The sequence below is a fragment of the Brassica napus genome, chromosome C9 (genome assembly GCF_020379485.1).
Source record: "Brassica napus cultivar Da-Ae chromosome C9, Da-Ae, whole genome shotgun sequence".
NCBI classification, from domain to species: Eukaryota; Viridiplantae; Streptophyta; class Magnoliopsida; order Brassicales; family Brassicaceae; genus Brassica; species Brassica napus.
In genome coordinates this window covers 45,518,113-45,532,832 of record NC_063452.1, presented here as the reverse complement: position 1 = coordinate 45,532,832, position 14,720 = coordinate 45,518,113, and the positions used below count along the sequence as shown (strand labels likewise).

The window sequence follows — 14,720 nt, the reverse complement described above, 5'->3', positions numbered from 1 at the left end:
CTTTTACCCATCATTTCTGGTTTCTGTGATTTTCATTATTGCCAACATCATAAATTATCATTATTCACTTGAAAATCTACGTTTTTCTTCTTGCTTTTTCATTAAATCTGTAGATCTCTTATGTAATTTTGATTTCAAAACCCAAAAAAATGATTTTTTTTAACAGGGACGAGAACTCACGACGACTCAGTACCCAGAGTAAACGTGTGGAGGAGAACTCACCTACGGTCTAAGCTACGGTTTCGCATAGTACCCTACCAAACCTGCAGAAAATCTTTTCGAACTGCTGTGTGAGTCCTCAGGTCGATTGATGTGTCAGTCACAGAGGACATTTTAGGCAATCCAACACCAAAAGGGCATGGCGAAGCTCAATTATTTCACGTCATAGGCAGTTCTCCAACTTGAGCTTGCACTTGGAATATGTAGCTCAGGGCATGAGCAGCAATAAGAAACCAATTACGTTTCTCAATAAAAATAAAATAATAACATTTATATTTATAATTATATTTTAATTATTTTTAAATAGTTTTGCCACTAACAAAGGTACAGCTGTAAAAAAAACTTTTTTTTTTCTTGTGGAAGTCTCTCCATAACCAATCAATTCTTGTGATTTGTTATTTTCTCTTCTTCCTTTTCAATATTTTTTATTATCTTTATCATCAGCTCTAGCCACTAACAAAGTTACAGCTGTAAAAAAATCTTTTTTTTTTCTTGTGGAAGTCTCTCCATAACCAATCGATTCTTGTGATTTGTTATTCTCTTTTCTTCATTTTCAATATTTTTTATTATCTTTATCATCAGAAACCTATCGAGGGACTATCACTAATGATGCTTTCATTGTCTCTAAATAATAAATAAGTAAAATATGTAATGGGAAGCGTAATCTTATTAGAGCATGCTGTTACAATATATATACAAGACTAGCTAGGGTTACATGACAATATAATTTACACATAAGACCTTTCCATATATACTTCCTACATGCCCCCTCAAGATGGAGGTAGTTGTCGAACTCCAATCTTGTTAGATAAGTAGATGAAGCGTGCTCGAGCAAGCGGTTTTGTAAGTGCGTCCGCGAGCTGATCATGAGTGGAGACATGTGACACGCGCAGAGCCCCGAAGCTGACATTGTCGCGTATGAAGTGGTAGTCCAAGGCTAAGTGCTTCATACGAGAGTGAAAAACTGGGTTAGCACAGAGGTACGTGGCGCCGACGTTATCACAATATATCACCGGCGTGGAGGGTAACGTGACACCAAGTTCCGAGAGGAGAGAACAGACCCATCGCACTTCAGAGGCTGTGTTAGCCACAACTCTATACTCAGCTTCCGTCGAGGAACGCGCCACACCTTGTTGCTTCTTGGAGGACCATGCGATGGGTGTGGTTCCGAGATACAGAATGTGCGCATTCGTCGAGACGAAATCATCAACATCTCCTGCCCAGTCGGCGTCCAAAAATGCATGTAAAGACAGAGGGGAGTCCATACGGAGATAGATGCCATGTGAAGATGTATCGGCGAGATAGCGAAGGATCCTCTTGGTAGCCTGCCAATGTAGATCCGTCGGACAATGCATAAATTGAGAGAGCTTATTCACCGCATAAGCTATATCAGGCCGCGTGAACGCATGGTATTGTAGACTACCAATGACAGTTTGGTACTCAGTCGGATCCGAGAGGGCAGTGCCAGACTTGAGAGACAGCTTCGGCGTTGTTGCCATTGGGGAGGTGACTGGCTTTGCATCAACCATGTTGGTGCGACGGAGGAGGTCATTGATATATTTGCTTTGCATGAGATGAAGACCATGACATGTTCTTGTCGCCTCAATGCCTAGAAAGTAGTCCAAGTCTGTTGGATCCTTAAGGGAGAATTTATTGGAAAGGGCAGTGATGAAGCTCGTGACAAGAGCCGGACTGCTACCAGTGACAATGATGTCATCAACGTAGACGAGGCAATACACAACTCGGCCTGCATCATTGTAAACAAACACAGAGGTATCGGCTAGAGAGTTGCGGAACCCAAGGGAGCAGAGGAACGTCTTGAGTTCCTGATACCATGCACGCGGCGCCTGTTTCAGGCCGTAGAATGCCTTGCGGAGACGGCAAACATGATGAGGACGATCTTTATCTACATAGCCTGGTGGCTGGCTGACATAGACTTCATCAGTTAAGGTTCCTTGTAGGAAGGCGTTGTTGACGTCGAGCTGTTTGATTTGCCACGCGTGGGAGACAGCCAGCTGGAGAACAAGTCGTATAGTCAGCTACTTAACCACGGGACTGAACGTTTACGAGTAATCGATGCCTTGCTGTTGTCTGTGTCCCCGCGCCACCCATCTTGCTTTATGTGTCTTGAGTGTTCCATCTGGAAAATATTTATGGGAAAAGAGCCATTTAGTAGAAATAACATGCTGACTAGGATGTGAGGGAACCAAATCATAGGTTCGATTCCGTATCTGGGAATCCATCTCTTCGCCCATGGCATTACGCCATTTCTCATCCCTCAAGGCTTGGGTTACGGTGGTGGGGATCATTGGGGTGCTTTGGTGTTTGATGGTGAGGAGAGAGTGTTTAGTGTTTCGTTTGTGTATCTGGTTCTTTGCGCGAGTCCGCATGGGAGGTATATTGGTTGCTGGGTTCGCAGGTGGCGGGGGTTGGGCTGGTTGAGTGGTGATTATTGGAGGAGTTGGAGTTTGAGTACATACCTGTGCATTGCCAGAGGGTGTTGTTGATTCAATACCTGGGTCCACCTGTGTGTTATCAGAAGATAGCACAACATCATTCATCAGTGAAGACGAAGAGGATGGAATGTCAGGCGTGGCCTGCCGGTGAGGATCCCCGCCAGGGGAAGGCATAGATGGAGCAGACACGAGTGGCGCCGGGTGTGGTGAGAGGGTAAGTGGGACCACAGAGAAAGGAGGAGAGGTTTGCGACATCTCAGGCTGAGGTGTGGGTTTGGGTGGAGTAGCAAATGGGAACTTGTCCTCGATGAACTGGACATGGCGAGACACAAAGGTTCTGCCGCTGCTGCGATCAAGACACAGATACGCACTCTGTGTAAGTGAGTATCCAAAGAAGACACATTCAGTCGATCGCATCGCCATTTTGTTATTTGCATACGGACGGAGCCAGGGATAACACGCGCTGCCAAAGACTCGAAGTTTATGGTAGTTTGGGACGTGTTGAAAGAGCTTGGCGTAGGGTGATGTGTTGTTGAGGACTGGAGTGGGCATGCGATTGATAAGGTAGACGGCAGTGGTGAAGGCATAGGACCAGTATGAAGTAGGCATGGACGCTTGGCTGAGAAGAGTAAGACCAGTTTCCACAATATGACGGTGTTTCCTTTCGGAAATTCCATTGTGTTCAGGTGTGTGCGGTGGGGAGGTCAGATGAGAGATACCGTGAGTTTGAAGAAATTGTCGCAGCGCAAGATATTCCCCACCGTTGTCCGAGTATAGAGTCTTGATCTTCTCATTAAACCGGTTTTCTACCAGTGCTTTGAATGCTACGAAGGTAGCCTGGACTTGCGACTTGAGCTTAAGCGGATATAGCCAAGTAAACCTCGTGAAGTGATCGACAAAGAGAACATAGTATTTGAAGTTGTCTACTGAGGTTATTGGGGACATCCAGACGTCGCTATACACATACTCAAGTGGTTTGGTTGAGACAATGATATTTGAATAAAAAGGCAGTTTATGGGTTTTATTGATTAAGCAATGAGAACAAGGAGTTTATTTTTGAGATGACAACAAAGTAGGTAAAGAAAATTGAGAAACAAGAGTGTTTAGGATAGGTTGAGCTGGGTGGCCAAGTCGCAAATGCCATGAGGTGAGGGAGGTTTTGGAGGTTGGTGACGCAAGGAGAGACGTGGGTTTGGAGTATGGGACTGGCCACTCGTATAGCTCATCTTTAGTTCTGCTTTGGAGTAATCGGACCCCCGTGCTGAGATCCTTCACCTGAAAGTGGGCAGGAAAGAATTCAACAGACACCTTATTAGCATTACACAAGCGGTAAACGGATACAAGATTTTTATGAAGGTTAGGAACATATAGGATATTGTTTAAGTTTAAAGGACGAGATGGAGTGGGAAGAATTGAGGAACCCGTATGAGAGATGGAGAGACCCGAGCCGTCAGCAATGGTCACTTCTTCACCACCATTGTACGGCTGATGGAGCGCCAGATTACTCAGATCGGTAGTGAGATGGTGTGTGGCTCCGGAGTCAAGAATCCAGTTGTTGGGGTTGTACGCAGCAGCTGCCAGATTAGCACGAGGTTGCCATGGTGCCGAGGTAGGGGTAGTGTAGCCTCCTTGTTGAGACAGCTGAGAGCAACGCCTCGCGCTATGACCATAGACCCCGCAGAGCTGACACTTGCCTTGATACCCACGTGATTGTTGCTCTTGGCGTGGTGCATACGGCTGCTGTGGAGACCATGTGTTACCACTGTTGCGATTGTTCGAGCGACCACGGTAGTTGCTGTTGCGGTAGTTGTTGTTCTGAGAGCGGGACTGAGCCACATTCGCCGAGATCGGGAGTACTGCATCAGACGTAGCATCGTGAAGTTTAACTTCCTGGTTCAACAGCTTTTCATGAACCTCAGTTATCGAAGGAGTAACATCACGCCCTTGGATTTGATCCACGACTTGTTTATACTCCTCAGGCAGTCCGTCCACGATGAACTCAATCTGATCTTCCAAATCAAACGGCTTCCCCAAGAGAGCGAGCTGGTCAAAGCGAGTGGTGAAGCCTTGCAGGTACTCGTCAATGGATTTCGTGCCTTTCTTCCATTGCTTGGCCTGTTGACGGAGTTGTTGGATGTGTCCGCGAGTTGGCTTAGCGTAGGTGGCGGAGAGTTTCGCCCAGATCTCCGCAGACGTGGCTGTAGTAGCGAGGATAGGTTGGATGTTAGCTGAGATCGCACCCAAGAGGGCACTGTATATCAGCTGATCTTGATGTTGGTGAGACGTGTACTCAGGGTTGACCGTGACGACTTCAGCCGTCATGATCGTCGGGGTTGGGATCGGGGTGTCGCCGGTGATGTATCCAGCGAGGCCATAGCCATTGAGTAGGGCCTGGACTTGACGGCTCCACATAAGAAAGTTGGATGCCGTGAGCTTCGTAACGTTGGTCATGTTGACGTTTAAGAGCTTGACTGAATCAATGGTGATGACAGTTTCATGGTTAGTTGGGTTAGTCATGGCGACTGATGGAAGGGGAGGGAAGAAGAAGAAGAAGCGGCTAGTTTATTTAGGGTTTTTGAATCGGAAGCTCTGATACCATATGTAATGGGAAGCGTAATCTTATTAGAGCATGCTGTTACAATATATATACAAGACTAGCTAGGGTTACATGACAATATAATTTACACATAAGACCTTTCCATATATACTTCCTACATAAAATATTGTATATATGTTTATTTTACTTTTATTTACTCTAGTTTCCATTTTTACCTCCAATCACTCTCTCAAAGTGTGGGAGTGAGGGATATGACTATTTTGTTGCATACATCTCTTAATCAGATAGTATATTGTTTTTTTTTTCTTGTGAGTGTTCACACAAATCGTGAAATTTTCAGATAAATAAACATTAAGTTTCCAATCCTCGGTTAGGAGTACAATATATTCTAAGATGTATGCAATGCAGTAGACACTAGATACAAAACATGCATGTCCCACTAACAAGAGTCTGTCCGGACCTTTTGCGACTTTTTGACCTCCTTCTCCAAAATATTTGTACGTGACGTTTTCAATTTTAAAGTAATTTTGTCCTAAATATATGAATAGTTACTTTCTTACATCAAAAATTTAACAGTTTTTTTAAAAAATTAGGTGTATTTAAAAGCTAATAAGTGTGGTGTATTGAATGTTGGTACCAAAGATCAGCTGAATTGAATGTTGGTGCCAGTATTAGAGCATCTCCAATGTATTACTCCATTTTCTACTCTAAAATGGAGTAACTCCAAAATAGAGTTAAGTTTTACTCCAATGTATTACTTCATTTCCCACTCCAAAATAGAGTTAAGTTTTACTCCAATGTATTACTTTCATTCAAGAAATAAACTATTTCATCATTTTACACTCTAAAACTTTAGAAAATGTCTATTCGTTCTCAAAGTTATTCTCAAGAAGAAGATAAACTGCTATGTCAAGTTTATATGGATATTTCTCAAGATCCAATAAAAGGCGTTTATCAATCATCCGATCAGTTTTGGTCTCGTGTGATGCAAGCTTATGAAAATGGAAAAGATACAAGCTGGGCTGAACGTACAAAAAGATCTATGCAGTCTCGAGTTCAAACTATTGAAAAGGCAACAAAGAAGCTCCATGCATGCATCAAACAATGTGAAAATAGACATCAAAGTGGTGTTTCAAATGATGATATTGTAAGTTTTTTTAATGGTAAGGGAAGATCCACTATTCAAAACTGGTTGGAAATTTGATCATGTTTGGAATATTCTTAAAAATTTCGAAAAATTCAATGGTGGTGTCTAAAAAAAAGGTGTCAACTACATGTGGTTCCGACATGGAAACCGAAAATCCTACTATGGATTCTCCTACGCAAGCAACTCCAGGTCTGTCTTCATTTTCTTTGAATTCAAATCATGATGAAGACGTTATTGGTGAATCCCCATCTCAAAGACCAAGGGGGATGAAAAAATCCAAACTAAAAAGAAAACTTGATGATCAAACATCGGCGGTTATCAACAGTTTAGAAAAAGGAAATAAACAACTTTTGGAGCAACTAAACCAAACAAATGCACAAAGAGAACATCATTTTGAGATTCAAAAAAAAAATTATGCATTGAAAGAACTGAAGGAGGAAAACAAAATGTTATTTTTGGATTTGAATTCCGTACAAGATCCAAATATCCGAGCATATATTCAAGCTCAACAAGCACAAATTTTACAAAATCGAAGTCTTCAACAACAAGCTCAGCAAGCTCCTCCTCCATCTACATTGTTTGGACAATATTTTAATAACTTTAATGGATCCAGAGGTGATTTACCGGATTATTAAGCAATTATCTTTGTTGTAAGATTTATTTTATGTTATTTCTTTTGTATGGTGCTTATCTTTTATTTTTTATATGTATGATCTGTTATGTTTTATATTATATATATTTTGTTGCATAAAATAGTTCATTAGATGCCTATATATATAATTAAGAAATGTTAACAGTAAATTTTATAATATATATAGTAAAATAATATTAATATACTTATTTATAACAATTTTACTGAAAATGAAAATATTTAAAGGTGGAGGACCATTTTATAAATAAAAAAGTTCAACTCCATTTTGGAGTAATGAGTTGGTTTACTCCATATTTGGAGTAATCATGTCTATTACTCCATTTTGGAGTGGGTTTTGGAGTGGGGTTGGAGATGATTTTATTGCAAAATGGAGTTTGAAGTGGGTTTTGGAGTAGGGTTGGAGATGCTCTTAACCAGTTCATAAAAAGATTAGGTGTATGAATGTTCTTTGACAAAATTAGGTGTACTGAATTTTAAGATTCTAAGCTAATAAGTTTAGGTGTATTGACTGTTGAAAACTGATTAAATTATTTACTTACGCAGCTAGTGTTAAATAATAATCTGTATTTAATATGATGTTTTAGGGCTTTTATTGATATTAAAAAATATTTATTTATTTTGTCATTTATTCTGATTAATCTATAAGTATTTTAATTTTTTTTTTGGTTTAAATGTTAAATTTTATACCAAAGTTTGATTTTTGACAGAGGTTACAATGATGAACTAGTAGCAGAAAAATAAAAAACAAAACTAAACAACGCAGAAAGGGAAAGCAACCCAATGACCTAGAAGACATGAAACAAATAACACTAGCTAACATACTAGATAAGAGGTAAGAGCAGGACCATGAGAAGAGCATTGCCAAATGGAGAGAGTATCTTTGATATAACATGAGACCACGCTCGGTAATTTTGGGCTCCCCGAAAACGCTGCTCCAATTGATTGATACCGTCTACACGCAGCTTTGCAAATCCACGAGTCAACTGAGATTTGTGTCACCAACCACCACCGGTGGTATTAGTACATAATCCAGAAACTACGAGCCTCATCCCGCACCCGAAAGCTAATCCGCCCCCTCTGGATAGTCACCACCAGATCACTGGAATCACTTTATAAGATCGACTTCGGAAGTAATGCGATCCAAGCAGAAGACGGGTTGTAACCGCCACCAAACCCTCGACCTGAAGCCTTGAAACCTGCAAAGAGAGGAAATGCTGCACCACTGCACAAGAACAATTGATCCTCTGCAGAGCTGGAATGTGAGCAGAACCAAGCGAGCCACTGAAGCGATCAACGACTGCAACCGAGAATCACCCCACACTTGAAGTCTTCGAGAACCGAAAGCAACACTCTTAGCTGTAAGAGTCCATCTCCAGTGCCAAACAGAGACAAATAAAACATAAACCACAAGGCGATACTCCATAGAGAAAGCCGAGACCTTCACACAGAGAGCAAAGACAAGGGCCGAACAGTGGAGATTCGAAATGAGGAAGCACCGTGAGCAGCTATCGAGGAGCCATAGACGACACCTTTCACCGCTGCACACCGAAACTTACACGAGTCAGAGCTGAGCCAAGTATCATTTACCGCCTGCATACTTGACTCAAGACTCGCCACCGTGGTAGAAGAATCCACCGGAGCTCACCAGACGCCCGACGAAGAGGGGTCTGACTCGCGACGACACCGCCAGGAGCCGAGACTCCACCCACATGAGTCACCTATCCCCTAATCGAAACCGGAGAAACCTTCCGACCAAATCGACGAGAGAACAAGCGAATCAACCACCACCCGGGCAACGAAAACCAGAGAGACCCTAGTGAAAAACGGGTCTACTCCTGCACCCAAAAGCCGACCATTATCTCGAGCCGACCATTACCTCGAGCCACCGATCCAGCGTCTCACCACGAATCCAGTAGAGACCGAGTCGCCACCAGAACCGTTTCTCCTCTCGAGTGGAGAACTTCCCAGAGCGAGATCCGAAACCCAGATACGCGAGTATATCGACGAAGACTTGGAGAGAAAGAGGCAACAGGGAAGGAAACGTAAGCAGAATGTTAAAATTGAGCCTCCAGCGCCGGAACGCGCGCGCACGCGTTGTCGGACGCCGGAGCGGACGTGAGCGACTTTATAAACCGAGGAGAGAGGAAATTCCTCAGGTCCAAGTATTTTAAATTTATTAAAAGCTCAAAATAATCTCAAAGAGAAGGTGCAACTTATAGAAGAATCTTCTATTGGAATATTCAATACAATGACCTCATAGGCACATGATCACAAGATGAAATGTAGTAAAATGTCTTTAAACCTTGATTGGTTAGCTTTCTCTTTCCAGCCTGAACTATTTACTAAAACTAGTTATATATATGGTAGTATTGCAATAACTATTATGAAAATTATCTAGTAATTATTACTATGTAATAACTACTTTCTCCATTTCAATATACATGATATTTTAGGTGATTTTTATTGATTCATAATAGTTGATTTTTTCACATATCTAGGAAATTTTATTTTTATCAAAAACTATGTAACCAATTACATTTTTAATATTTACATTTATAATTAAAAAATAAATACTAAAATCATATTTTCATATTACTTTTCAGAAAAATAGATTTTTAATAAATATGCATTAATCTAAATCTTCATCTAATATTGAACATAGGTATGCTATTAACATGCATTGATAAAATAGAGCTAATCTAATAATTAATTAATAAATAAGTGTTAGTCATAACACTTTTCTTTTATGATTATGATAGAATTAGAATATAGGCTTACACTTTTCACAATTAATTGATATGCAACTAATAATTATCAAAAATTACGAGAGATATGTAGCAAAAAAAAAAACACACTACAAGACAACCACTTAACAATTTCAGGATATGGTCAATACTATTACATTTTAAAATCACCCAAGTTAGTAAAAATAAAAGCGACCCAGCATGTCCAAACTCATCATTAGAGTACTCCATCCGTTTCATTTGACTCGTGGTTCTATACTTCGACATACAGATTAATAAAACATTTAAGTTTATCTATTTACCAGAAAAAAAAACATCATTACCAATACACCTAAACAGATTTCAACCAATATAAAAATAGAATAGAATAAAAAGTCAATAAATTTTGCATTGAAATCATAAAACGACACAAATTTTAAAACGAAAATTTTGCTATAAAACCACATCTAATTCGAAAAAGAGGGAGTATCAAGAATTGTTGTGTAATAAAGTTCTGAAAAGAAACAATAAAGAACATCAGTACCAGATTTCCGTTTCCCACTTTACCTTTCCTCATTTTCTCTGTCTCCTGTCCAAAGATGGCGTCCGAGACAGACCAAACCTTCAAAGATCTTTCATGGTTCATTCAAGCAATCAAAGACCCACAACGAAACCGCTCCAACCTTCTTCAAACCCTATCTTTCTCCTCCTCCTCCGGCAAAACCACGCATTGTCAGCTACTCACAGACACGTCCATGAACATCAACGTCACCAGAGACAACCTCGCTTCGCTTTCCCAGATCTTCATCGAGCTAGCAACGTCTCTAGAGACCCAGACCTCTCTCAGGAACTTGGAGTTCGAAGGAATCTCGTGGGACATCGAGTTATTACAGAGCCTTGGCTTGCTCCTCGACAACGCCTCCACGATAAAGCAGGTGGCTTTCAGAAAGAACAGGTTCAACGAACAATGTCTGAACGAGCTCTCGGAGATTCTGAGAAGAAACAGTTCGCTGAGAGAGGTTATGTTCTCAGAGTCGAGGATTGGAAGCAGAGGAGCTACGCTTCTAGCTTCGGCTCTCCAAGTTAACGACTCGTTAGAGGAGTTGCAGATTTGGGAAGACTCGATTGGGTCTAAAGGAGCTGAAGAGCTCTCGAAGATGATCGAAACGAACTCAAGCTTGAAACTTTTCTCCATATTCGACTCAAGTCCCCTCGCCGCGACGCCGTTGATATCTTCCGTGTTGGCTATGAACAGAGAGACGGAGGTTCACGTGTGGAGTGGAGACCACAAAAGAGACAGAACCTCAAAGGTCGTTGAGTTCTTGCCTGAGAGCAACGCTCTCAGGATTTACCAGATCGACACCTCTGGCTCTTGCAGAGTCGCTGCAGCGTTGGGGATGAACACAACGGTTAGGTCGCTAGACATGACGGGTGCCACGCTGAACTCGCGGTGGGCGAAGGAGTTTCGATGGGTTCTTGAGCAGAACAGGACTCTTAGAGAAGTGAAACTCTCCAAGACCGGTCTTAAAGACAAGGCCATTGTCTATGTTGCAGCTGGACTTTTCAAAAACAGGAGCTTGCAGAGTTTGTGCGTTGATGGGAACCGGTTCGGGAGCATTGGCGTCGCGGATCTGCTTTGTCCATTCAGTAGATTCTCTGCTCTGCAGTTACAAGCCAACATCACGCTTAAGACACTCGTCTTTGGAGGTACCAAGACCAAGATTGGAAGAGATGGACTCACCGCGATTTTGAAGATGGTAACAACAAACGAGACCGTGGTTCACCTTGGGATCCACGACGACGCTAGCCTGGGGCCTGATGACTTCGTCCACATCTTCAAGAGCTTGCAGAAGAACGCTTCTTTAAGACGGTTTTCGGTACAAGGCTGCAAAGGTGTAAGAGGTGATAGAGTCTTGGAGGCAATCACCGAGACGTTACAGGTTAATCCATTAATTGAGGAGATTGATCTAGATAGGACTCCGCTTCAAGTTTCAGGGAACGCAGATGATATATATCAGAAGCTGGGACACAATGGTAGGAATGTAGACGAAGCAGAGACAGATTCGTTCAGGGATATGCCACTCACTGAGCCGAAGAGCGTTAGAGCTTTCCTTTGCGGACAAGACTATGCAGGCAAGACTACGCTATGCAACTCTATAATGCAGAGTTTCTCTGCTTCTGGCTTCTCATACGTGGAGAATGTGAGAACTTTGATGAACCCTGTGGAGCAAGCTGTTAAGACAGCTGGTGGGATGAAAATAAAGACGTTCATGGACGAGGAAACGAAGATCTCGATGTGGAATCTTGCGGGGCAGCACGAGTTCTACGCTCTTCATGATCTTATGTTCCCCAGCCCATGTCTCTTCTTGATCGTATTGAGCTTGTTCAAGAAACCGAGCAACAAAGAGCCGAAAACACCAGCGGAAGTAGAAGGAGAGCTTCAGTACTGGCTTAGGTTCATCGTCACCAACTCGAGAAAAGCGGTTCAACAATGCATGAAACCAAACGTCACAGTTGTGCTCACGCACTCGGAGAAAACCAACCAGCAATCAGAAAGCTTTCAGGCAACTGTGGGTTCTATCGAGAGAGTGAGAGGTAAGTTTCAAGATTCGGTGGATTTCTTTCCGACAGTGTTCACAGTTGATGCAAGATCATCTCCTTCGGTTAGTTCACTCACAAATCATATTCGGATGACAAGTAAAGCCATCCTTCAAAGAGTTCCCCGGGTTTATCAGCTTTGCAATGATATGGTACAGCTCTTATCAGACTGGAGATCGGAGAATTCAAACAGACCTGTTATGAGATGGAAGGCCTTTGGAGACCTTTGCCAATACAAAGTTCCTTCCCTGAGAGTACAGTCTCGCAACGAGAACACTGAGACTGTGGAGACGAGACGGCGAGCCATAGCCACTTGCCTTCACCAAACAGGAGAGGTGATTTACTTTGATGAGTGTGGGGTTTTGATACTAGACTACGAATGGTTTTGTGGGGAGGTTCTTGCTCAGTTGATAAAGCTTGATTCAAGAAAGCAAAGGAACGGTTTTGTCAGCAAGAAAGAGATGGAGAAGATTTTGAAAAGTAGTTTGCAGAGTCCCATTCCAGGGATGACCTCAAAGGTACTTGAGCACTTGGATGTGTGTGATCTTGTGAGGCTAATGAAGAAATTAGAACTTTGCTATGAAGAAGATCCTTCTAGTCCAGACTCTTCATTGTTAGTCCCATCGATTCTAGAAGATGGCAGAGGGAAGACTCAGAAATGGCAGATAAACAACACACAAGACTGTGTTTATTCAGGAAGGCATCTCCTGTGTGATGATTCAAGTCACATGTTCCTCACAGCTGGACTCTTCCCTCGTTTACAGGTAAGGGCTCAGTAATAGTCTCTGTTTCTTTCATCTCTTTAGAACGCAAAACTTACTGATTGTTCATACAGGTGCATCTTCACAACAGAATCATGGAACTGAAGAACCAACACGGGGCGACTTATAGCCTTGAGAAGTACCTCATCGATATAACGATCCAAGGCATTAATATTAGAGTGGAGCTTGGAGGACAGTTGGGAGATTACATTGATGTTCTTGCTTGTTCAACAAAGAGCTTGACAGAAACTCTGAGGCTCATTCACCAGCTAATCATTCCTGCTATCCAGAGCAGCTGCCCCGGTGTAATCCTCCTTGAGCACATCATAAGACCACAGTGCGTTCAGGACTTCACTCCACCGCGGTTCCGACAAAGTCAGTTCGTTTCCCTCCAGAGGCTAAAAGAAGCATTATCATCAGTTCCTGCGGAGGTTATGTATGACTATCAACACACATGGGACTCTGTTGTAGATTCAGGTAAGACTGTTCTAAGAGCTGGATTTGATTTAGCCCGGGACCTCCTCTCCGATGATGATTTCAGACAAGTATTGCAAAGAAGGTACCATGATCTGCACATCTTAGCCCAAGAACTACAAGTTCCCACCGAGGATGATCCTGAAGCAGTGCCTGTGACCAATGAGCTGGAGAACGTCGATCCTAGCTTCGGTGGAATAGCTAAGGGTGTGGAAGCAGTACTTCGGAGGCTCAAGATTATCGAGCAAGAGATACGAGACCTGAAGCAAGAGATCCAAGGACTGAGATACTACGAGCACAGGCTTCTGATCCAGCTTCATCACAAAGTGGATTACCTTGTCAATTACAATGTCCAGATGGATGAAAGAAAAGTTCCAAACATGTTTTACTTCATCACACCAGAGAACTACGGGAGAAGACTCATCACGTCAATAGTTCCTGGCATGGTTTCTCTAAGGATACACATGTTATGCGAGTTCAGACGGGAAATGCACGTTGTGGAAGATCAGCTTGGATGTGATGTGATGCAGATAGACAACCATGCTGTGAAGTGCTTGGCTCCATACATGACAGGCTTCATGACACTTGTGACTTTTGCCCTGAGGATTGGAGCAAACTGGGCAGCTGGGATGGGACACATGATACCTGACTTGGGCCACGCAATCGCTCACCTAGCCACTCCATCTGTCATGGCTGGAGCCGCCGGAGCTGCAGGAGCGGTAGGGGTCGCTGCTGCATTGGGTAGGAACCGAGGTAGAGATAGAGATATCCAGGAGCAAGAGCAAAGAGCAGCTCAGCAGTGGCTCATCGATTACTTGAGGGAACAGAATTGCTCAACCGGGAAGGACATTGCAGAGAAGTTTGGCCTGTGGAGAGTTAGATACAGAGACGATGGGTCCATTGCCTGGATCTGCAAACGGCATATGATCACTAGAGCTAATGAAGTGATCCAAGTTCCGCTCTAATGCTTGCTTGCTTGCTAGCTACCTACAAAAATGTAAAAGAAAGTAATTTAATTAGCCAAAAACCATTTTCATCGTCTGTTGTTACCGTATGACGAATGATGATATTTAAATCTTTACCAATATCACTGTTTGCATTCCCTTATCCTTATTACCCCAACGGTACACAGA

At 42.5% G+C, this 14,720-nt stretch overlaps 1 protein-coding gene across 1 annotated transcript; it reads left to right on the top strand.

The window, feature by feature from the left end:
• The first annotated feature begins 10,353 nt into the window (after positions 1-10,353).
• Positions 10,354-14,674, top strand: LOC106418253 (protein TORNADO 1). Its single transcript, XM_013858914.3, has 2 exons — positions 10,354-13,116; positions 13,188-14,674. Exons 1-2 carry the CDS (start codon positions 10,354-10,356, stop codon positions 14,550-14,552), a joined length of 4,128 nt encoding a protein of 1,375 aa, XP_013714368.2. The 3' UTR covers positions 14,553-14,674.
• Positions 14,675-14,720: the final 46 nt, after the last annotated feature.

Coding starts and splice junctions, on each gene's coding strand:
- LOC106418253 (XM_013858914.3), top strand. CDS start 10,354: ATGGCGTCCGAGACAGACCAAACCTTCAAAGATCTTTCATGGTTCATT. Junction 13,117..13,187: donor GACTCTTCCCTCGTTTACAG/GTAAGGGCTCAG, acceptor TTGTTCATACAG/GTGCATCTTCACAACAGAAT.